This window comes from Sminthopsis crassicaudata, chromosome 1, assembly GCF_048593235.1.
Source record: "Sminthopsis crassicaudata isolate SCR6 chromosome 1, ASM4859323v1, whole genome shotgun sequence".
Classification (NCBI taxonomy): domain Eukaryota; kingdom Metazoa; phylum Chordata; class Mammalia; order Dasyuromorphia; family Dasyuridae; genus Sminthopsis; species Sminthopsis crassicaudata.
The window spans coordinates 94,853,932-94,879,948 of NC_133617.1; the positions used below are offsets into that span (position 1 = coordinate 94,853,932).

Here is a 26,017-nt window from a genome sequence, read left to right on the forward strand (position 1 = left end):
CAAAAGTGAAGATTTGTATGTGGATATTTTGGGGGTCTGGGGGAAAGGAAAAGAAAACGAAAATAAAACACAGTGAAAGTAGATTATATATTTTTTGCTTTTGTTATTTTGTCATATATATATATATATTTGTATATGTGTTTTAAAGGATACATTTCTGGATAACAAGAACACATTGCAGTGATTATTTTATATGTTGCCATATGGTGTGTAACTTTATTTCCACAAAGTATTACTTTACATTTTGTAGTCAATAAGACCTAAGTTCAAATGCTACCTTAGATATTTACAAGCTTCGTGACCCTAGGCAAGCCACTTAACTTCTCCAGGTCTCATTTTTCACATCTGTAAAATGGAGATGGCAGTAATAATCTACCTTTCAGAATGGTTGTGAGGCTAAATTGAGATAATATTTGTGAAATTCTTTGTTAACCTTAAAAAAATGTTCTATAGCTCATTTACCAAGATTTTTTTTTTTTTTTTTTCTTTTCTGTAGTACTGAGATGTAAAGATTTTCTTCTTTATTTTCCCTGTTGTACAGATGGGAAACAGCCTCTAGGGAAGTGACTTCTGCCTCTATTCTTAACAATTAATAGAGAAAAAAAATATCCAGACATTGTCCTAATATTGTCCTTAGTCATTCATTCTACAAGAGACAAGGTTAATTTCTGGGGGTACAGCAACAACAACAATAACAACACAAAGCAAACAAAAGACCTCAAATAGTGTCTCTCTCAAAGAGATTACATTTTCCTTTGTTAGACAATACAACAATTATTTAGATACTAGAAGTAAATTCAAGATGAACTGTGGAGAAAGCAAGCTTTGTTTAGCCTTGAAGAGGATCTGCTCAAGGTCATGAAACTCATAAGCATCAGAATCAGAACTCAAGCCTTTTTCTTTTAATTTAAAATCCATTACTCTTTCCTCTGTGCCTCAACAGTCTCAATGTGATAATTAGTTTCAAGTTTGAAATTTTACTTGATATGTATACCAGGAACATTTTAATGTACTCTTCTCCAGAATGCAGAATGGAATCTATTTGCCATCTGGCAAGTGGCTGTCAAGCTTATGTATTCTAGTTCCCTGTCATCTTTCTCTACTCTGTCTATAATATTGGTTCAAGAAGCCTAAGTTATTTCTAATGAGTGATTGGAAAAAAATAACTGAAAAACAAAGAAATGACAACTTGAAGAGCAAGTAATAATAATGTTAAATCAACCAATTTCAAAGTCAAAATGGACAGAAAATGACCATGGTACTAAAGTGGGCTCATCCAACAACTTATTTATTTACTTGTACAAATAATATCCAAATGCCATGTAAATGCACTTGTGATCTTTTGAACTGTAACATTTCTTAGAATAAAATTAGTGGAAATGACTTTTGATAGCTAAAGTCTCATTTAGGACCTGAACCAAAAATGATCAAAGCATTGTTATGTTTTATTTGTTGTTATTGTTGTTCAATTGTTGTTTTCTCTCTTTGTGACCCTTAGACCATAGCACTCATGATGCCTATGGAATTCTCTTGGAAAAGTTTTTTGGCATTTCCTTCTCTGGTGGATTAGGGCAAACAGAGACTACATAATGACTTGCCCAGGGTCACTCAGCTGTCTAAGACTGAATTTGAAATAAAGTCTTCTTGATTTCAGGCCTAGTGCTCTATCCAGTGATCAACCTGGCTGCTTCCATTTTTATTTACAACTCACTTAAGATAGATTTCTTTGATGCTTAAATCTGTTCTTTTTTTTTTTTTTTTTTTTTTTTTTTTTTTTTTGTAGAAGTCTCTATGAGTACCATCTCTGAGATTCTTGGCAGAAGGGTTCAACTCAAAGGACTAATTGGAAAGAGAGCAGTAAAGTGTCCATATTGTGACTTTTATTTTATGAAGAACGGATCAGATCTTCAACGTCATATCTGGGCTCACGAAGGTAATTGTATGTGCCTTTGAAATAAAATGATCTTTCTATTTTAGTTTTACATTCTTCATTAGGGTGATATTGAATTAAATGAAGAATGAATGTCAGGTCCCTGGAGATCTAGGTCTGCTGGAATTCTCCAGTGCCTCATAGATATGTATCCTTAAACTTGCTATGATCAGCATATTATCAGATTATGTCTGAGTTGACATTTTTCAACTCTATGACTTTTTTTATTTAACTCTCTTCATTAGATAATATTGTGACAGCAAAAGAGTGTGAAGAAACAACAGTCATAGACACTAAAGAACAAAGAAAAGCACTACCTAATCACTTTGTTAAGGAGAGCAAACAACACCTTGATGAGTTAATGATGCCTAATGAAATCAGCAAGCAAAGAGAAAAGAATGTCTGCATACATATTCTAGCATGCAACATTTTCTGGAGTTAATGTTTGAATCCATAAATGGCACTTCTTTTAGAATTTCCAAAATAAAACTAAGAAAGTTAATAAACCAGATCTCTATTATGGTTATGTCTTACCTTGATCAAATGAATTAGTTGCAAATAAGTATTCTCAATGGATTTACAAATAACATAAAAGTAGAATGTGAAAAGTATTTCTAGTACCATTAGTATTATCTAATCCATTTCTTTATAAAATGTGTGTTTAGGGAAATAAATTGGAAATTTTGCTTGCACAGTTTGTGAGAATAACTATTATCATATCATCAAATTACTTAGTTTTTAGAAAAGTATTTGTTGTGCAAAATATTTTGAGATGTCGTTTATATACCAAGATCAGAAATGTTATGGAGAATGCATTTGATTTGTTGTGTTTTTCCACTGATTCTTGGTAGTTTTTGAATAAAACCATTCAGGATCTGCCACCTGTGGCTCTGTTACTTTTGACATCCATTTGTGAAATGGTATGTCAAATTTGGGTGATCTTTGGGCATGCAGTACAATGAAGGTAATTGGCTTACCCATATATAGCACATATGACCTTGACTTCATTAGTCACCAAGTGAACTCAGATTAGGCTGTTCAAAGAAATAATGCAATGAATGTTTCACCACTGATATTTTAAATGTCTCTGGAACATTTTCAGAAGAGTTAAGTTTTTCAGATGTACGACATCCAAATACCAAATAATATCAGTCTTGTCTAGCAGATATAGCAAAACACTGAATTTTAAAACAAATTTTTTTAAACTTATCTGTGTGACAATCTCTTTTGACCAGTTTTCTTAAATATATTTTTGAAATTTTCCTTTATATATATGTATATATGTGTATGTATTCCTTTTATATATATATATATATATATATATATATATATATATATATATATAAATTGTCAAGGATGTGTATATAGAGAGCACTAAATCTTGAGATAAGAATTAGTAGAAGAGACTAGCATATTAATATTATTGTCATTTTTGTTAGTCATGATATGTGAAATATAGACAACATTGATATCAGAAAAAGTGAAATGACACAGACAACACCATGGATAATTGTATGAACCATCTGGATGAGAATGGCCTTAAAAAGTCCCATTAGTCTAAATTTTTATATTCATCCTCTATTAATTTTTTTTACATTTTAAAATCAAATTCATCAATAAATTCATTGGTCTCTTTGAAATTTCTCTTCTCCTTCTTGGGAATGGGTCTTCAAAATTTCATTATTGAGAGCATCCCTTCTTGTCTTATAGAATTTTAGGTGATAGAATCCTATGAATCTTTTGAAATCAGCTCTTCTTAGAATCTAAGAAGATTCTTTTAGACTGTGCCCAGTTTCTTTCTACTTTTATAATATAAAATCAATAGTGGAGTGATCACTTTATTCTGGGGTTCTCATCATTTTTACTTCAACAACTAATTTTCCTATTTGGTGAGAATTAAGGCCAGAATAGCATCTTGTCATTTTTTCCAACTTTTTGAAAGATTAAATTATTGTGAGCTAAGAGATTTTCAGTATCTCTGCTGTTATCTGATGGAGTAGATGTCTGAAAAATTAAAATCCCCCTTCATTACTGTGTTGCCACAATGTCTTGATTATTATGTTTCCCAAACTCTTCTTCTGTTTATTCTTTTGTCTTACTGATAATAATACTGTGATGACACTATTGCTTCTATTTTTTCCTATTTTAAACTTTCTATAAACACTCTCTTCAGTGGTTGTCCCATTTATGCATTAATCAAAAGACTCAAAGACTTCTCTTAGGTTCCTGGGTTTACACATTCTTCTTGCTATATACATAGTTCTACCATCTCCTTTTAGCCATATTTTAAGCGTGGTTCTCATTTCAGAAAGTCTTAGAGATTCTTGTGAGGTCAAATTCACCCCCTTGTCCAAGTATCTTTAATTCACTTAGCATATTGCTCATATTTTAATCATGTTCATGATAATCATCACAATAAACATATATATACATATATTTATATTTATATAAATAATAAATGTATATATAAATAAATAATATATATATATATATTAATTTTTGCCAGTGTTTTACATAAATAATTTCATTGAATACCCACAACAACCCTATGAAGTAAGTACTTTTTTTTACTCCCATTTTATATAAGAGGAAGACAGAAGTTGAGCTCTGAATAGCTAAAAGCTTCTGGTTTAATCTTAGTTTTCAATAGCTATCTTGTGTTTTGGAGAGGCAGTATGTTATCATGGGAAGACCAATCAAAGGAACCTGGATACAAATTTCCTCTCTAAAACTAACCATATGACCATAACTATATATAACTATCTTCTTTGGGTCCTGTTTTCTTTGCTTGCCAAAATGAGGGGATTGGACTAGACCACCAAAATCTCTTTAACTCTAGAGCCTATGACATATGACCTGCTTAGCGTCACACTAAGTATCTAAAGTGAGTTTTTTTTAATAATAGATTTTATTTTCAAAATATATGGAAAGATAGTTTTAAACTTTTACCCTAGTAAAACCTTGTGTTCCAAAATTTTTCCCACTCTTCATCTCACCCTTTCCCCTAGACAGAAAATAATCCAATATCTGTTAAACATGAACAATTCTATATGTGTTTTCACATTTATCATGCTGAACAAGAAAAATCAGATCAAAAAGGAAAAAAAAATGAGAAAGAAAACAAAAAGCAGGCAAGCAAATAACCAAAAAAAGGTAAAAATACTATGTTGTGATCCACATTCAGTCCCCATAATCCTCTCTCTGGATGCAGATGGCTCTCTCCATCACAAGTCTGTTGGAATTGGCCTGAACCACCTCATTGTTGAAAAGAGCCATGGCTATCAGAATTAATCATTGAATAATCTTCTTGTTGCTTTACAAATTTTTCTTGGTTCTACTCGCCTCACTTAGCATCAGTTCATGTAAGTGTCTCCAGAACTCTCTGAAATCATCTTACTGATCATTTCTTATAGAACAATAATATTCCATAACATTTATATATTATATCTTTTTCAGCTATTCCCCAACTGATGGGCATCCATTCAGTTTCTAGTTCCTTGCCACTACAGAAAGGGCTGCCAGAAACATTTTTGCACATGTGGGTTCTTTTCCCTTTTTTAATGATCTCTTTGGAATATAGACTCAGTAGACCCTGCTGATCAAAGGGTATGCACAGTTTGGTAGCCCTTTGGGCACAATTCAGTATTGTTCTCCAGAATTCTTGGATCTGTTCACAATTCCACCAACGATTTATTAGTGTCCCAAGTTTCCCACATCCGCTCCAACATTTATCATTATCTTTTCCATCCTCTTAGCTAATCTGAGTGATGTATAGTGGTACTTGTCAGTTGCCTTAATTTGCATTTCTCTGATCAATAGTGATTTAGAGAATTTTTCATATGATTAGAAATAGTTTAAATTTATTCATCTGAAAATTGTCTGTTCATATCCTTTGACCATTTATCAGTTGTATTATGGTTTGTATTCTTGTAAATTTGAGTCAATTCTCTATATATTTTAGAAATGAGGCCTTTATCAGAAACCTTGGATATAAAAACTTTTCCCCAGCTTTCTGCTTCCCTTCTAATTTTGTCTGCATTGGTTTTGTTTGTATAAACCCTTTTTTAAACTTAATATAATCAAAATTATCCATTTTGCATTCCATAATGTACTCTAGTTTTTCTGTAGTTTGAAATTCCTTCCGTCTGAGGTCAATTTTGAGTCCATGCCTTCTACTCTCCAAATGCAGTGCTATATCTACTATACGATTTGGCTTCACATAGATATCTGAGGCTACCAGTTTTCTTGCCACCTTTTTTCTTACATTTTGTTCTCTTAATTAGTGAACATTTCCTCTTTTCAAATTGTTGCTACTCTCTATGGTACCCACTTGTGTAGGTACCCCATGGACATTTTTTTTGTTTGTTTGTTTCCCTTCCCTTTCAGTTTGAAGCATTATAGATTAGATTTGAGATACTGTGCTACCAACACTTCTTTGCATTTGTCAAAGAGTAGCAGCTGATATTTAAGCTCCTCTTACCTCTTTCTTTCAGGGATTTTTAATCTTTTTTTTGGGGGGGGGGTGTCATGGACCCTTTTAGCATGTGGGTTAATTCTGTTTATCTTTATTAGTGTACAATTTTTAAATTAATATGGTATGTATGTGTGTGAGTATGAGAGAGAGAGATATTACAAAGAGGATTACAAAGGAAAGCAGTTATAGTGAAATACAGTTACCAGAATATTAAAAGGAATCACTGTGAATTCAATTGGTTGGAATCTGTGTTCTATTTTCTATCAGTCATGGCTCTCTTCATAGACTTAATTAAGTTCCCTTAGATCCCACATCATCAATGTTGTTGTTGTTAGCGAATTTGCTTTTACTATGTTATTTTCATCCTGATTTTTATTGTCTCGTTATTAATGCAAACGGCTCTATTTCCCCTTCTGTCTCTCTTTTTTTTTTTTTACTTGCAGATTACATAATGAGAAATGCCTGAAGCAAATTTGTGTACTTCTAATTCTACTGATTGATCTAAATGCTATACAACTAGGCCACTTGCTTTTTTCTACAGTTAAGTCATCTCATGATCAGTCACTTGTTCAAGCCTTTTTTAAAGCATGAGTCTTCTACAAATACCTTTTCCCTTTTTAAAAACTGGGACGTTTGTCCAGCTCTGTTTTTTTGGTATTTTTCCTCCTTCTCTGCTTTTCTATAAAGATCACTGGCAGGAGATCAATAATCAAGTCTGCAGGTTCTTAATGTAGCTTGGAATTTGATTCATCTCCTTTGGATGATTTAAAATCCTTGAGGACATCTAGCAGCCCTTACTATGTCTTTACTTGCTGTAAATTTCTCTTTTCTCTTTGTTGGTTTTATTAACCACCTTTTTGTTCCAGGATCTTCTCCCTTGGTAGAGGAAACAAAAGCACAATAGAAGTTGGGTAGTTAAATTCTCTGTTTTCATATATTACTGTTGTTTTATATGATCCCAAGTTGCAAGCTGGCTTCCTTTATTCACACCTCACAGAATTTTTAGAAGTATTTTTTTATTTGAACTCTATTTGCTTTTTACAAACTTCAGGTCATACTTTCTTCTCTTCCATTCCTTCCATTATAATATACTCCTTATAAGACTGGATTGTATTATTCATAACACCTGGAGCTTACTAAATTCTTATTGATTGATTGATACCAAAGTCTTAGCCTTGGTTTTCATCTTTGGTTTTTGCTTCAATCTTTGGAGTATGCCCTTTTGAGATCTGTCTCCCTTGCCAGGGAGCATTCAGTAGTGTCTTCTATGTATCCCTGTTTTCATATTCATTGGAATAATTTTATACTGTGTCTTCAAGTTTGTTTGTTTGTTTTTTCTTGAGAACCCTTCTTTTATCTAGCCTCACTAAGTCTCAAATCATGGTCAGTGAAAATTTTGTCATTCATTTTCATATTTCCTTGTTAGTCTGTACATTCTAATTCTTGCCATTTCAAGAAGGACTCTCAAGTCTTAGCTTTGTTCAAACACTGTGGATTAATTAAGTTAGTTGAATGGGAACATGCAGAAAGGAAAAATCTTAATAAGATGCCATTAAGGGCAACATGACTAATGTTGCTTCAGTACTTCTGAAATAACTGGGATTTCTTCATTGAGTCCCCCCTCTCTCCTACTCCTTACTTATGTGTCTCCCTCAATGGTTTAATGAGTTACTGTCATGAACATAATTCATCACCTGGTTATGCTTTGTCTCTGGGGCTTAGCTCCTTTAAACTTAGCTAGTTTGTTCTTGGCTAATGGATGTATAGTTGGAACATAATAAATGTTTGCTGGCTGGCTGATTTATTTTCCATGAAGTTTTTCCATCTTGAAAGGATCTGTTTATGGCCAAAGTTCAAGGTCATTTTGATGCCATCAGAGGAAGAACTTAGTGTTAGTTGTGGGTGATTTCCATTACTTTCTCAAGCATTTCCAGTCTTTCATTCTCATATGCTCTTAGTTTCTCAAAGTAAAAATTTTAAAAAGAGATTCTACCTTTTTTTTTCTTTTTTTTTTTTTTAATAGGTGTGAAACCATTTAAATGTTCATTATGTGAGTATGCTACTCGCAGCAAGAGTAACCTCAAGGCTCATATGAACAGGCACAGCACTGAGAAAACACATCTGTGTGATATGTGTGGCAAGAAATTCAAGTCAAAAGGAACACTGAAAAGCCACAAGCTCTTGCACACTGCCGATGGTGAGTAGCAGACACTCTCCAGTACTTCAGTCCCTTTTGTTTAGGTGCTGTGCGTAGTGTTAGTCCATCACCTTAAGTTTGATAGACTTAAAGAAGAAGGAATCAATCTCAAGAAACTGAGCACTTGGTAGTTCTGATATATATAAGTTTTCCTTTACATTTTTTTTTTTTAATTTATTACTTTGATATCCTTGATCTTTTGTTCTTCGGATGAATTTTGTTTTTCTTTTTTTCAACTCTACAAAATAAGTTTAGGTAGTTTTATTGGTATAGTACTGAATAAATAGATTAATTTAGGTAGAATTGTCCTTTTTTTTATATATTGGTTAAGTCTATCCATGAGTAATTAATGTTTTTCTAATTATTTCTAATTATTCTAATTATTTTTCTAATTATTTAGACTTTATTTGTGTAAAAAGTGGTTTTTAATTGTGTTCATATAGTTCCTGGGTTTGTCTTGTCAGGTAGACTAGCAAGTATTTTATATTATCTACAGTTATTTTAAATGAAATTTGAAGTTCTCCCAGCTTCTTGATTGATGTTTTTTAATTGACTTAGATTGTCTTAGGAAACTGCAATTAGACTAGATTGAGATAAGCATTAAGCCATTAGCATTTGCTTTTTTATGCCTTCAGCATTATTGCTTCCAGAGCTAAGCCAATACATCCATGTGCTCTTGGCAAATTTTGAGAAGTTCCATTTTGAATTTTGCATCTTTTCTCCATTACTGTCCAGTGAAAGCTTTATGCCTTCACTATGAGCACATGCAGCTTGATTTACCTCAAAAGGCCTCCTTGAATGACATAGAGCTTGGACTTAATACATGTATATATATTTTTTATAACAACAACAATAAACCAAAAAAAAATATTTATCTAGTACTCTAAGGTTTATAAAGTCCTATGTGCATTTCTAAAAAGTCATTTAAAAGTATCCTTTGTGCTTCCTGACTGATCCTGGCTGATATTTATTTCACAGTTAAAAAAAAAAAAATTTTTTTTTACACATACATTTCACAGATAGTTGGTATAATAGGTAGAGGGCTGGGCCTGGAATCAGGAAGATTTGAGTTCAAATCCAATCCTGAACACTTACCATTTGACCCTGGGCAAATCATTAAATTCCTATTTGCCTCAGTTTCCTCATGGATAAAATGAAGATAATAACAGCAACTATCTAAATAATAGCAACTGCCTCCCAACATTGTTGTGAAGATAAAATGAAATATTAATTGGAAAGTGCTTGTCATTGTGCCTACTACATAGGTGCTGTATAAATATTACCAGTTATTATCTGTTATTATGTATCTATGTTAATATATGTATATATGCATATGTATTTAACTGAACACACATTCATTCACAGACAAGGTTATTGAAATATGGAATGGATCAACTTTCAATGTTATATATTATAAAAGGAGAGAAGATAACTTATGAAAGAAGATATGTACATTAAAAATTTCTAGTTATGCTTTTTATTTCCCAGAGTTAGTTCCTCTTTAAGTGCTATCTTTTCCCATTTGAACTGCCTCTAGAGCTATCTGAATAAAAACTTTTAAAATAAGAATATTTGCAAATATTTTTTATTGTTATTTTAATACATGATTAATTAGACCAACAGCATGACTTAAAATGAAAAATGGAATTATTTTTAGAAATTGTTCTTCATTTAAAACTGAGTATTTTATGATATTTGTTCTAGGAATAAAAAATGTAGAATGAAAAAACATTAAGTTCTTACTGTATCCCAAGCAATATATCAAGTACTGGAAATATAAAAGGAAAAAAAAAATAATGTCAGCACTCAAGGATCTCTGATTGGAGAAGACAACACATACAAAAGAATTCAATTGTGGGACAGGTGTGTGTGTGTGTGTGTGTGTGTGTATGTGTGTTTGAGGGACCATGATTAAGAGTCCTTAATTTATCAGGTCAGATTAAAAATCAAGTCAGTAAGCAGTTATTAAGTACCTTCTATATACCAAGCACTATGCTAAGTACTGAATACAAATAAAGGGAGGAAGGGCAGGGGAGAAACAATCTCTGTTAGCCGGGAATTCACTCTCTAATGGGGGAGATAATAGCAGGTCAAATGATAAGGCCTAAAGAGTTTGAGGATGCATTGGTAGAACAGCTTATCCCTCTAACTGCAGGACTTCTGAATTGGTGCTTAACTTACCTAAATATTATGTGTATCCATAGATGTTCTGTCTAGGTTCCTTTCTGGAGAAAGAATGAAAAGAGAGCAAGGGAGAACATTATCCATCCCACATGGACTCCTCCATGGATTCTGGCCTTATTGGGGTGATTAGAAATCAGGCAAAAGGAAAATAAGGGGAAGGACATTTACTGTCAACTTTTGCTCTGTGGAATTTAATGGAATTTGAGAAAGGTATAAAGATAAATAAGAAACAGTCCTTATCCTCAGATAACAGAGAATTACTGATAGAATTTGAGTTTAAGCATGTAGCCTAATTTATGTACAGTGGTACTTTGGTACTTGTCTGCCTTGAAACCCATCAAATTCAGTATTTTGAGGAGACAAGTAATGTTTCAGCACTTGATATATGTTCCATCATGCTTGGCTGACCACTAGGGATGTGAGATTGGCCAGGAGTATTGCTGCCCCCCTCTGCTGTGGACTGCTCCTTCCCAGCAAAGGTAGCAGTTTACAGGACTGTTAAGTTGGAGCCCAGAGGCTGAGGGCGGCTCCTGGAGCAGTTCCTGCAGGATGATATGGCTGCAACTTAGTTTCCCAGCTCCTAGAATAGTAGTACTGAAGAGGCCATGGAACGTCTGTCATGCTGAGCAGGTGGAGGAGCAGCAGGAGCAGCATCAACAACGGGAGTCCTAATGGAGGAGGCAATGGTGAGGACCCAGGAGTTGGAGGAGCCCCAAACCCCAGGCTGCAGTCAGAGCTCTGGAGAATGAAGAGCGCTGGACCATAATTTCTGCCCCCACATCCAGGCCCCTAAGCCCTCACCTGACGAAGCCTGGAAGGTGTAGGGTACAGGAAAAATATAAAGTTGTGGTTGATCTTAGAAAGTAAGTTGGGTCAGTCAAGAAGATAGGAGCCCAGCTGGGCCAGACTGGGCTGGCTTGGCTTGCTTCTCTGCAGCTGGAAGCCCTACTTGCCCCTTGAGTGGGGAGGGATGGTTAAGCTGCAGACTGGAGAGCTACTACAAATGGGGGAAATTTGTTTGGTACTCATTGTTTTAGCCACTTGACCTGGCTTCTAGAACCAGTAAATGGTGGGTACTGATGTACTACTATATGAAGAAGAATCCTTTCTGTAGTGTATACAACAAGTAGTTATCTGGTCTTTTCTTGAAGACTTTTAGTAAGGAAATCATTCCATTTGGGAAATGTTCTTATTGTTCTGAAGTTTTTCCTGAAGTTAAACCTACATTAAACTTTTGGTAGCTTCCACCCACTGATTCTCCTTTTGTCTTGCTGCTAAGGACAATTGTAATCCATCCTCTGTATGACAGCTTTTCAATTACTTAAAGATCCTGTTCTTCCAAGTCTTCTCTTAAAGAGATTAGGTATTCCCACATTCTTGATTCTAAGGGCTATGCTTTTTCACACTATATCACAATTGAAATTATTTGGATACAATGCAGTTTATTTCAGCTAGTATTTAGTGGCAATATGATGGGAAATTTTTCTATTATTGATAAATTGGACTTTGTTTAGAGTCGTTTTATACCATTACTCATGCTTTTTGAGTTTAATGGAAGAGTCATGTTCTATAAGTTGGATGTAAGAATGAAATATGTATTCTTAAATTAATTAAATTAAATAGATTCTTAAAATCTAGTTAGCTTGTGTTTTAGTTATCTAAAAACTGAAAATGAAAGTACACAGGGTTTGTTACACAATATATTTTTATGCATGAACTCAAGAATGATTGGAGCTCCTTTAGTGATCCTTAAGATTATATCCCAGAGTCTTGGAATTTTTATTCTGCTTTACATTTAAAGCCAGCAACCAGGCTCCAACTTTCTTTTCTTTTCTTTTTTTTTTTTTTTTCAGGTTTATACATTACTCTACTTTATGCTCTCTATGGTTCCACCAGACTTCTTGCTGTTTCATGCATGCCTTGCTATCTTATTTCCCCTTGCTTAGAATGTTCTCCTTCTTCCTCTCTTAGAATCACCAGTTTCTGTAAAAGTTCAAAGCTCAATGCTTCTTCCAACATGACCTATGCAGAAAAAACATTTAAGTTCAAAGCACTGTACCAAGTGTTGGATAAACAAAGAGAAAGAATGACAAAGTGTCTTCTTGATGAGCTCATGCTTTTGTTGGAAGAAAGAAAAAAAGTTCATTTGAAAGAAAGCTGAAAAAGTTCTTAGTCCAATGGGATCAGTTTTGGGGTAGATGGCAAGGTTCAGGGGGAAAAAAAAAGTTCTTATCCCCAAATTCTTGGCTCTGTCAAATGTCAATAATTATGGTTTTGTCTGTAGAAACAATCAGCAAAGAATCTATTCTTGGCTCTGTCAAATGTCAATAATTATGGTTTTGTCTATAGAAACAATCAGCAAAGAATAAAGTGACCTTTAGATCTACTAACTTCTAATATAACCTTGCCAAAAATATTTTTTATTTGATTTGTAAAGGTGTATATATCATGGCCTTCCACTTATAAAATATAAAGATCTCTTGAAGAACTACTGCTTGATTTTTGTGTTTGTATCACTTATGTCTAACACAATACCTCAGACACAATAAGGCGTATAATAAATGATTAATAATTGAATTATTGTGTTGTGAGGATGGTTCCAGGAGAAAAATTTGATTATTATAAATGGGTATTCACAAGATATATAGATCTCGACTCCAGATACAGATCTAAGACATCTATATATCTATATATATGCCATTAGAATAGCATGTGTAATGTGACCATACTTAATAGTGAAAATATTTGGCTTTGGGGCTAATCTTATATGCCTGATAACATGACTCAAGATGTTATGTTTTTATTTTAAGTCCCTCAGATTGAAATAGTGATATACCTACCAGAAGAAAATTTATATTTGCCAGGTCAATGGCAATGACTATGCTATTGACACATCTAACTTTCTGTTATCCCCAAATCTTCAGTTTTAGAGCTAGAAGAGATCTTCATTTCATAGATGGGAAAATTAATACCCTGAGAAGTGAAGTGATTTTGCCAAGTCACATGGTAAGGTAGAAAGAAAATGAGGACTAGAATTCTGGTCTCTTGAATCTCTGCTGCAAATTCACCTCAAATTATCCTTTTCTGATCAATTCCCTCCCTAGGAGATTAATTACAATTTATCCTGCATATATATATATATTTGTTTTCTGTTATTTGTTTGTTGTCTCCTTCACTCCTTGAGAATAAATGTTGCAAATGCAGATCTTTGATTTAAAAATAATAGTTAGTATTTATATAGTTCTTTAAGATTTGCAAAGTGATTTAAAATTATTATCTCATTTGATTCTTGTAACAACATGTGAGATAGGTGCTGTTTTTATCCTCATTTTATAGATGAGGAGACTAAGGCAGATAGTGTTTATGTATTTGTCTAAGACACACTATTAGGAAGTATCTTAGGTTAGATTTGAAGTCAGCCTTTCTGACTTCCAAATCTAGGCCACAACTCACTCTGCCACTTAGCTTTCCTTTTATGGGAAACTTTAATACTGTATTATTTAAACAAATTAGTGAAAATAAATGATGAGAAATGGAAATGACAAAGACACAGAATAAGAATTGTAACTAAAAGTTTGGACAGTGCAAATTAATTGCTACAACAAGAAAACCAAAGGAGCCCAGAGGGCACCTTAGCTAAGAAACATCTGATTTATTACCCAAATGGAAAGAGATAGATGGCTACCAAAGAACCCATTTGGTTAAAATAAGAACTCATTTCTTCTAGATAAGGATGATAAAAGATTATGAACAGTGTTGTCTCATAAAGCAGAGAGAAGTAGTAGAGAATAAAACCTATCTGAAGAAAGCTTGACAAAATATCCAGCTAAGCAAAGTCATCCCCGAAAGTCACCCAGCGGCATTCAGAGATGAAAGTGAAATTAAAGAAAAGTGGGAAAAGATTTTTCAAAAATCATTTCAGCAAACTATTTTGTCTGTCATGGACAGAGGAACAAACATACTTGGACCTTAACATCACAGTCCCTAAGGTACAGAAAAAGTAGCAGGACTGGATCAAGTATCTAGAAAAAAGATCCATGCCAGAAATAGTACAATTGCATGGTCATATGAGATATCTGAGGGTAGGAAAAAAAAAAAAAAAAAAAAAAGCAATCATGGCCTGTTAATGTCTGACTCTTGCAAGTTGAAAAGGCTTATAACCAGTGATAGCCCTCAAGTGGTGAATATTTTTGGTCATAGTTCTTCATAAAATTGTATGATGAGGACTATGATTAGCAGGGATAGAAGGAATATTTTCATTCATGCGATCCCAGATCTTTAGGTATTGAAGTAATCAGCCAAGGAATACTTTTACTTTGCCTGATATTTAATAAAAGCTTACAAATAATTATTGAGTTCCAGAGTTCTATTCTCTCTCCCATCCCCAGTGGTTTTTAGAACCCATAGTATAGTAGACAGATTTAAATGAAGCAGACCTACTTACTGTGTAATCAAAATAAGAATTCTCCAATCATAAAATCCCTTTTAAGTTCAGTACTCTTAGTTATTTTGGTTCCTTCCTACTTCCCTCACTACATACATACTTCAGGGAGAAGCAAGGCGAAGTTTTTTTGCAAAATTTAAAAAAGAAGAATTATTCAGTCTTCAAGCATGCTGAAACAGGCAGTAATTAGGCAAGTGGAGAGTTGAATATGGAAATTGAATTTGAGTGGAGGAAGTGCCTTTTTTGTCTTCTCTCATAATGAGAGTTCCTATGGCTAAATGTAGAATGAAATGTCATCCAATAAAGCATAAGTAAAGAGTTTCACTTATTTTCTCCTATAAAAAGAAATATCAGCACCCACTTTAACAGCACTTATCTGGAAAATGCAAATGTGAATAATCCTTCAGACATTTTCTAGCTCTGTGACCCTAGACAAGTCCCATAACTCTGTTTCAGGGTTCCACAATGAAATGGGCATTAAAGCAACTATTTTCTCACAGGTTGTTTTAAAGAATAAATAAGGTACTATGTGTAAAAAGTCTTTACAGGCTTTAAAGTGATAGATAAATATTAGCAATTATCCATAGGTCACTTATCCAGGAATCTCAGCTGTCTAATACATTATACTTGACAAAAGAACGTTTTTGATCAGTCACAAAATATGCCCCAAATCTATGCATCAAAACTTATTTAATATACTTATAGGAAAACCTCTTAGGTATACATTCAGTGATCCAGGCCACATAAGAATTAGAACATGAACCATTATTGAGGTAAATAGGAGATTATCCAGTCCAACTCACTAATTTTTACATCTTTCTCATATTTTCAGCCACATGGAGTCACAGGGAAGATATTAGTGTTAAAGACACACAGAATTTTGTATTACAATAAACTTGGAGTCATTGAAGACCATGTATGATTTCCAAATTACTCAATTCTGATATCCTCCAGCTTACTCAATTTTCAGATTCTTTTTTTATTCATCTGCAGAAATGAAATATAGTAGGAGAAATTAATTAATTCTAATTCTTCTTATTGCTTTTTTGACTTTTGACTAATTGGCCTGGTTAACTTTTCACCAGTGAAAGCTAAGGGGCTCAGTGAATTGGACTTGAAGTCAGGAAGACTCATCTTCCTACGTTCAGATCTGGACTCAGATACTTACTAGCTATGTGACCTGGACAAATCACTTAATTCTGTGCCTTAGTTTTCACATTTGTAAAATGAACTGGAGAAGAAGATGGTAAAGCACTTCAGTATCTTTGCCAAGAAAATCCCAAATGTGGTCATTAGAAGTTGGACGTGACTGAAACTACTTAACAGTACCAACTAATTTGACCAAAGTAATTTATTGTTTCTAATGCTTAGTTTCCTCATCTTTAAAATGATAATATAGGACTAGAAGATCTTCTAGGGCCCTCTTAAATTTATTCAAATTTCATTATTTCTGGGTTCTAAGCCTTTATAAGATGTATACATATGGATATGAACTAATTCAATAGGTGAGCCATTAAGTTGAATTCAGCAGATTGGATCATGTATATTTTTTAACTCATTTTGCATTTGCAGTATGAATGTTTAGAATAATATATCTTTTGTGTCATTGTGGACTTTGCTGTTGGAGTTCCATAATATCCTAGGGCTCAAAGCAAAAATACAACTATATCTGTTAATAAGAAAACATTTAGAGAAACTGGTCACCAGTAGGAAATCCTTCTTTTGTTGGAATTATTCAAAATATCTCCCAAGTCACTATGAACAATTTGTATAAACATATATTTCCCTATTTTATACGTTATTTGGTTTAACACTTAGTGGATAATTGAACAGAATTGCCAATAGTTTATCATGAATATGTGAAGATTTATTTTGTTTATTAGTTTTACAAAGCTAGCATACCATTTATATTATTACATGACCATCATCATTATTACTATTATTACTTTTTCTATGTAAATGCTACTCTATTAAAAAACAAAAAACAAAAAACTTTACTGCATTGCCTTAATTTACTTTTAAAGAATTATAGTTTTGGTGGGCATTAGATCTGTACTCTTTCTCCAGGATTCACATTACAAACTAAAAGTACACATACATACACTCATATACTCACAAATATAGAACAATCTTAAGTAATTTTATTATATGCAAAATACCTTTGAGGAAAGACTTCAAAATTGCTTTGATCTACTATGTTGAATGCTTTTGTTAGAATAATATACAATAGACATTACTGATTCTTCTGTACATCTCTCAGTCAATATTATGACCTCAAAGATGTGATCTGCCTTAGAAAATCATTGGCAAAACCTGCTTGATCCCTTCTCTTGTTTACATCAGGATATATCTAATCCCTACCTGGGACATTCTCTTAAAGATTTTATGGAGATAAAGAAGTAACCCTAAGGATCAGTAGTTGCTAATGTCTTTTTGCTGATCCTTCTGGAGAAGAAAAAGCATGGCTTTTCCATTATTTTCCAGTTTTCCCTTTGATACACCTTACAAATTGACCCCTGGATATCTTCAAAATCACTTCTCCCATTATAGATTTCTTCTTGTATTTGGTTAGATTCTGCCATGCTCCCTGATTTCTTCTTAAATGTGACATCAGAATGAGGTATTCATAGAGTCAAAATATGACAGATGGTTCTGTTATCATTGCTATTGAAAAAATATCTCTATAAAATGCCACTATTGCTGTTTAATTTCATGTATACTTGTTGTTCTAAATTCATTTGTATATATTCTCAGGATTAGCTGCTTCCTAAAATGTTTTTTTGTTATTTTATTAAGTGATATTGCTGGGACTTTCAATTATTCTCCACCAAACTGTTTTTCAGATAAGCTTGTCTTCTGAATCATTGTTGTTCTTAGCTCTTATGTTTTTCTGCGTGGCAAGATGATGGCTGAGGTGGTTTCTAGAAACTTTGAGAATTCTTTGTTGGCTTTGAATTGGGATAAACTTCTTTAAGAAATGATGACAAAGTCAATGTCTTTACTTTTGTTTATGTTCTATCTTAATTAAACAGATTGGGATGGAGATGTGGGTAAATCTACTATTTGTCTTTCTCTCACTGTTATCATTTTTCATTTTGTTTTTTATATTCAATAGTGTGATTGCTAACTAGACAGCCAATTCAGAAATGATTGTGATTTCTCTACCCTGTTGTTTCTTGTCTATTATAGCACCATAGATTGTTCATTTTAATTGTTTGTGATTTGATTTGGAGCTCATTATGTTCAGCACCTTAATTTTATTTTTTGCTTATATTATTTATGAGGATAGTAGTATGAAGTATCTGAGGAGTCAACATACCATTAGAACCTTCTATTTAATGATGACAATGATAATGATAGCCAACATTTTATAATGCTTGTATGTATCAAGCATTTTTATTATTATCTCATCTGATCTTCTTACCAATCCCAGGAGGGAGGTACTATTATTGTCCCCATTTTACAGATGATGAAACTGAAGCAAACAGGAATTAAAGCGACTTATTTAGGATTAATAAATGAATCATTCAATAAACCTTGATTAAGAACTACTTGTTTCCAGATACTATGCTAAGCATATCTGAGCCTAGATTTGAATTTAGATCTTCCTGCTTTGAAACCTATTATCTTATCTATTTCAAAGTAGTTTTTTCTCTCTTCTGCTGTGTTTTATTAATTATGCTGCTTATATGAAAGTATATATTGACTTTGTTTTGAAGATCTTCTTGGGATCATCATGAAATTTCTCTGCTTCTGCAACAAAATGAGAATGCATTTATTGTTATCACCTAGAAGGTGGTTACTTGTGTCTACTTATTTTGAACACTGAAAGATGTGATGAGTATATGTCACAATGATCATTTCTCATGTCTTTTCAGTGTAGAATGAAATCAATTTGGTGAACTCCTTTCTTTGTCTCTCCAAGGGGAGCCCAGAGTCCTCCTTTCCATGTTGTTTGCACCTTTGTGGAATTAGTGTTTATAGAGATGTATTCAACTTAGATCTAAAGGGCTGGCTTGGCTCCCTCATCACTGGCAGAGATGTTTGTGGATGGAAAGAGGTCTAAGTGATTTCTAGCATATTCTACCCTTTCTACCATTCATTCACGGGGACTGTGAAAGTAGAAGCAAGCCACACGTGATTGAGACTGTTTTGCATTTTTGTCTGTTTCATCACTTAGAGTTGTCCAAAAATAATCTCCATTGGTAGCCTTCTGAGGATGCACCTCTCCATTCTAAGCTATAAATAGTGAGACAGTAGGCCTGTTCTTGAAGTTTTTCGTGTTTGGTAGAAGCTGCCACCATTTATATACTTTACTGAAATAGCCTTTGAGGTGTTGAGGTTTAGAGGATTTCTAATTACTGTACTTTTTACAGTAAGTAGAATTGAGGTATGGAAGCATCCCTGTGTCCCTCTGAAATAGGCAAAATAATATATAACAAGTCAAGGAATTTTAAAAGTGCTGCTATAATTCTTTTCCTCTTGTATCTTATTGTCTTGTTTTGTATCCTTGTTCATTATTTGCAGATTTAAGCATTTCTTATTCGGCTACTCACCATTTGGTGTCAGTCTAACCTTTAGTCAATAAAGTTATTCATTATCTATTTCCCTTCGGAATGTCATTGCAAAAAACAAAATGGTAGTTCCAAATTATTACTTTTTATGATCAGTAGTGAATCAGATTTTCATCATTTTAATTAGATAACAAAAGATCTTGTGTCAGGCTCTTTCCTAACTCTCCTTTATAGGAACTGTCAGTGATTTTGCAAAAGTGTTGGCAATTTTTATTGCAGGGATCCAGAGTCAAGGAGAAATGATTCCTTGCTAATATATAATATCAGAAACTTTTATATTCCCTTTTTCATAAAATGTCTGTCAGAACTCTTGGCAAACTCATAATGGTGGGCTCTTGATCTTCAATGAAATAATTAGTTTTCTTCACTTTATGACACTGCTGTAGCACTTTTTTTTTTTGTTTCATTAGAAGATATAATAATAAATGACAATGTTTATTGACTGACCTCTTTTCCCAGGGTCACTTTTCTATTTGAATATGGTGGGTATGTCTAATTACTAATTAGCTGATATGTTACCATCACTAATATAAGCCTTCTCATTAGCTTGCCTAAGACACTCATTATCTTATTTATGTAAACAATATAAATAAGCTTCTTGGAGACATGGATTGCTTGCTTTTTTTCTTTTGTATCATCAGCGTCTTGCACAGTGCCCAGAACACAGTAGGTGGTTCATAAATATTTACTGAATTTTGAGTGGAAGGTATGAAGGCAAGAGACAACTCAATGAGGGCAGACTCTGGGTCTCACATAAATTTCGAATTCCCCCCCATCCCTAGTACTGTTCTCAGAACACAGAAGGCAATTCATAATTGTTTGTTTAAAATGTGTTAAATTTTTGAAGAGGTACCATAAATAGGAAGAAAACTATGCAGCTGCATAGAAAGAAATAGTACAAAAATGCAAAGCTTAAGTTTTTTTTTTTCTAAAATAATTTAATTTTACACTTTGCAAGTTGTATTTTTCATGGTATGCTCATTAAAATTTAATTTATGTCATTGGCCAAATATCAAACTAGAATTTGTCACCTTGCATGGTGATTATAATTGGATAATTGAAATAAACTTGCTTTAATTATTACGCTGAATGAAAGCTTTAAAGGCAAACAAACAGTACTTTGAAATGCATCTTGATGCCAACTATTTAGTGGGAAGAGTTTGCTTTATTTATCTTGCAGGAGATTTAGGTTTTCTGAATATTCATTTCAGAAACTTTTGGAATTTTGTAATGTGACTGGAAAATATAGTTTTAAATTCATTTTGATTTTCCACTTACTAAAGAGTCAAAATCTAGTATTTAAGAAAAACAGCATTGTAGAAAATTCTGATAGCTTAAAAGAAGAATGCCTTGCTTAGAAATACTATCAGTGTTTTGTATTTGGTTTTGTTTTGTAATATTTTGGTCACATGGAATCAGTGCATTCCTAGGCCAATTTAATTTTGTTCATCAAAAATGTAGATTCAAATCCCCAAGGGTTTCTAGTAAGCACTGCATGATCTCATTTAACAAATATTTGTTGAGCACCTTATATATTTCAGGCTCTGTATTAGACAAATATAACCAAAGACAAACAACAAAATAGCAAATAAATAGAGGTATAATTGGGGAAATTTCCTCATTTCCCTAAATTTATTTCAGGAAAGTATTAGCCAAAGTCATTTGCCAAGATGAAGGGGAGAAAAGAATATATTTGACTTGTAGACAGAAGAGAAAGTTCTTAGTAGTTACTGTGAACAGCATAATAAGAAGGCAATTAGATAAAAATAAAAATGTTGTCATGTACTAGTAAGGAGCCAGTTGAAATTAGGTAACATGAATTTGAGTGGAGAGGAAGTGACATCTAGCATGAACAAGGAGCATTTCTCTGGGAGCTTAGTTGAGAGTAGAGAGAGATATGATAGTAGATGAGGGAGATGATTGGATTAAGATTTTTTTTTTTTTGGTTTGGTTTGGTTTTCCTAAGAGTAAGAGAGACATGGGTACTTTTATGGGCAGCAGGAAAAGAATTAACATTGAAGATTGAAGAGAAAGTGGGAATGATAGAATGGTACTCTACTGGGTTAGATAGAAGGGAATGGGATCACCGGGGGCATGTTGAGGGATTTGCTCTGCTGAAGGAGATAAGGATGAAGAGATTGTGGAGCAAGAGATCTGACTTATATAAAAATACTGATATGAAATACTGATATGAAAAGTGGAGAAGAGGAAGCTCTTGTGAATGATGTTAATTTTTTCAGTAAAATATGAGGCAAGGTTCTTGACTAAGTGAATTGAGAAAGGCAGTGCTGTGGAATCTTGAGAGATGAGAATGTTTGGAATGGACATTGTGCTAAGAGGAAGAGGAAATTGTATTTGAACATTGTTTGCTATAGTAAGTGCCCTGTTGAGTTTATATTAGATGAATTTGTCTTGTAACTAGTCAACACTCTTTCATAGCTTCTCCAGCTTTGTTTAGCAATACACAAATTGAAATGAAAGAATTAGATATTGGGAGTAATCTAAGGTTAGGGTTCTAAGATGTGTTCAGCTTTGGATCAAGGAGCAAAGGATTTATTTGATTCCAGAGAATAGCATAGAGGTGAATTGATTTTACAAGTAATTGAGATAAGGAGAGAATGTACTGTGACTAGTGTAAGGATGTGTTGACCTTTAAAAGAACCAAAGGATGGGCTATTGTATATCATGAGAAGGAATTTTGACAGAGATAGAGGGGTCAAAGGGAAAGAGAAATCTATAATGATGAAAAATTATCATTAGAAAAAGGATTTTCAGAGTCCTCAACATGGAGTTCTGAATTATAGAGGTGTAACATTGGTGAGTGATAATGTAATTGTATAACTATAACTAGTTATCTGTTTCCAGACACACGTGTGTGTGTGTGTGTGTGTGTGTGTGTGTGTGTGTGTGTGTGTGTGTTAGTGAATTGAACTTCTGAGTAGGAAATGAAAATATTAGATGGAGGGCCAGAAAGGGGCAAAGAAAATGACTCCTCATTTCTCTGCCAGGATGTATCTGTATGTATGAGAGGATGAAATTTATTATTGGTGAGGATGGTCAAGGATATAGTGTTTTGGAGGGGCAGGTTCCTCCCAATCCCCAGTGCTTTCCATCTTTCTCATATGCATTCTTTTCCAGGTTGAGGACAAAAACTTTTTCTTATTTGTATTCCCAATGTTCAGACCAATGGTAACAAAATCAAATCTACTCCAATACAACATACATTATATGCAGAGAATGTTGGAGTGTGGAATGTTAGAGCCAAAATGGACTTTGGCATTTGTCTAATCCAGCCTTGAGACAAGAGGTTAACTTAGATCACCTGAGTCCATTTCTTGTTGTTGACCCCTTAGGAGAATTAAGGGTTTCAGGGTTCTCTACTTCTCCCTGGCTCTTCTTCCTTCAAGAAGTAGGTGAAATGATTCTGATATTCAAACTTACTCCCTCACTTAAAGGAGCCCATTCTTATTCCAGGAGTATCTTTGCCAAACTCTTCATTCTCAGCTGGGCAAATGTGTGCTTAGCTGAATTACTACACAGGAGCTATGACAATGAGACATTGTCCAGACTTTTCTGAAGCAAAGAATGATGCATGTTCTATCTATCAATCATGATGTTTTGAGCAGTATTGCTAATATGATTAGCAACATTAATTTCACAACTTGTGTATTTAACATAGTAGAGGACTTGCTTCTTCTTTGTCTCAATTCACCCATCACATTCCCAGAAGCCAAATTTCCTGTATCTACCCAGAACAGAAAGAAAGCTTACTGATGCTGAGCTGGCTAAGGACCTGAAACTAGGAGAGAAGGTCTGCTATCTGTTCGCTGTGATACTTAGTTCCCTAAATAAGATGACAGTACTAGACCATTTTGTACAAATCAAACAAGAAAAATGTGTGCAAAAGTGCTTTGTAAACTGTTATGTGCAGAATATCCAAGTGTAGGATATCATCATCATCAAGGTTTGTTCCGGTTACATTTTTATAGATGATCTCTGAGTTTCCCTTCTTTTAATCCACTTAGGGTTCCTTAATCTTATTTATGTCACTAGGATCTCCTGGGGCTAAAAATGTCTCCTCCTGAGCTGGATACTCCTATGCTTGGTACTGCTAATTTTGCAGCACAGACTGGGGATAAGCACCATCTCACTTACTCTGATATGTCATTTCAGGTAAACAGTTTAAGTGTACCGTATGTGACTACACAGCTGCTCAGAAGCCGCAGCTCCTACGGCACATGGAGCAGCATGCCTCCTTCAAGGTAAGAAGATGTAGCCTATCAGAATGAATTTTAAGAATGAAATTGGTGCTCACGTTTTACAAATCAAATTTAGGTGCATTTACTTGTTTGGATATCACTGACTTATGTGTACACCAGAGCCAGATTTCATCTATTATAGAAGCAGCATCTGGAATTAAAGGGCTGTCTCTCTTTAACCTGATCTTCTATTCCAGGGACATGTCTTTTTCAGTATAGTTTAAAAAAATAAGAAATCTGTGCTGCTTATAGTCTATTAAAAACTCCCAGCAACCATAAAGATTCTGTCATTTAATGTAGTTATTTATGTTTATTCAATTGATTTGTTTGTTACATATTCACAATGCCTCTATCATTATTGATTGTTTTAAGCTGTTCAGTATCCTAGTGGTGTCCAATGATTTATACAGTACAGAAGCTGGCCCTGTGCCTTGTACAAATGGATATTTCAATCATACTGTTGTTGAGGGTAATGGTGACATGTAACAATGAGAAATGGGTTGTCAAACATGAGTCTAAGAGGCAAGAATGTGAACAGTACTAGGCCCTACAATAGCAACTGTAGCCACAAACCAAAGGATAGTTGTAAGTAGAAGGGAGTATTAATCCTATATCAGCCATTTAATTTTATTCTGAACTTAGTGATCATTAATCTTGTGGCGAGGACCATCTTATTGGTCTTATTGTATTGGAAAGGACCACACCTCTTTCTCTTTTAAGTTCTTTTTGGAACTATATAATTCATATTAGAGAGGCAACTTGTATACATGTATTTCATATTGGATTGTGTGTATATGTGTTGTGCATAGGCATGTGTATGCACAACACACATATACACAGTATGTAGATATTATCTATGTATGTGCTCTGCAAGCTGTTAAGGATGATGCTGGTTAGATTTTGAGCAAGTCATATGGTCTATTGCAATATATATCTGTTTAGAGAGTTCTTAAATACATTGTTTTTTTGTTTGTTTTTTTTTTTTGCATATTTAACACATAAAATGTATTCTGCATTGTCAGTATTTCTCCACCCAGTACTTTATTGTGGTGTGGAAGTGGCCCTGGGCTTTGAAAGGTTGTGTAGGTGAAGCACAGGTTCTGGAGTGCTGCTCTACCTAGTTGGAAAGTTTTTGAGTATTGGCCTGACAAGGGATTCTGTCTGTATAACTTCCTATGTACATTTGGACCAGGGTAGGTACAGATTCATAGGTTAATGCTGTTTATTAGGCATTGACAAACAAAAAGAGACAGGGGCAATCTCTGTTCTCATGGAGCTCACAATCTAAGGGGGGAGAGAAGCAAATAAATATGAAAAAAAAAAGCATTGCACTTCAAAAGTGAAAACAATTAGAAGAAAGAGAACCTTGATTATTAAGCATATTTTATGGTCATATTATTATTTTTTTTAATTATCACTTTTTTTTTTTTTTTTAATTCCATTGCATAGACTGAGGGCTGAGTTAGACCATCAGCTCTGGGAAAGAGGAAGTATTTACATTGTGGTCAAAGTGGGTGCAGATAAAAGAGAATGAGAGAAGAAAAGGGGCATAGAAAAGAAGGAAGAGAATGAGGAAGAATTATGAAGACAGAAGCTGATCTAGATATGGAGGGAGAGAGGAGGAAAAGGGAAGGAGAGGGAAGGAGTAGGGGAGAGGTTAGAGGGAAAATGAACTCAGGTCCTCACTGTCTGCAGCAATGTTTGTTCAGTTTTACCCATGGTAGCTAGTCTTTCTACTCTGACATTCTCACCTGGTAACCTTTTCCTCTTTTCCTAATTTTTGAATGTTAGTGCCTTTTTGAGCTGTTGATGGAACAATTTTGCTTTCTAAATATTCTAAGAAAGAAATGCCATTATGAATCTTCCTTTTTCCTTGATAGTGTTTTATACCCATCATTATGCTTTCAACTTGGGTTAATATTTTGGTAATTGTATCTTACTATAATTGTTTTTCT

At 33.8% G+C, this 26,017-nt stretch overlaps 1 protein-coding gene across 4 annotated transcripts in view; it reads left to right on the forward strand.

Annotated features, from left to right (window-relative positions):
* ZFAT (zinc finger and AT-hook domain containing) overlaps nt 1–26,017 on the forward strand; it is a 299,993-nt gene that overhangs the window by 174,433 nt on the left and 99,543 nt on the right. For all 4 annotated transcript variants that reach the window (XM_074264927.1, XM_074264935.1, XM_074264944.1 and 1 more), the window contains 3 exons: nt 1,784–1,933; nt 8,428–8,601; nt 23,977–24,065. In XM_074264927.1, the coding sequence (XP_074121028.1) occupies nt 1,784–1,933; nt 8,428–8,601; nt 23,977–24,065 (413 nt within the window). The remainder of the gene's footprint in view (nt 1–1,783; nt 1,934–8,427; nt 8,602–23,976; nt 24,066–26,017) is intronic.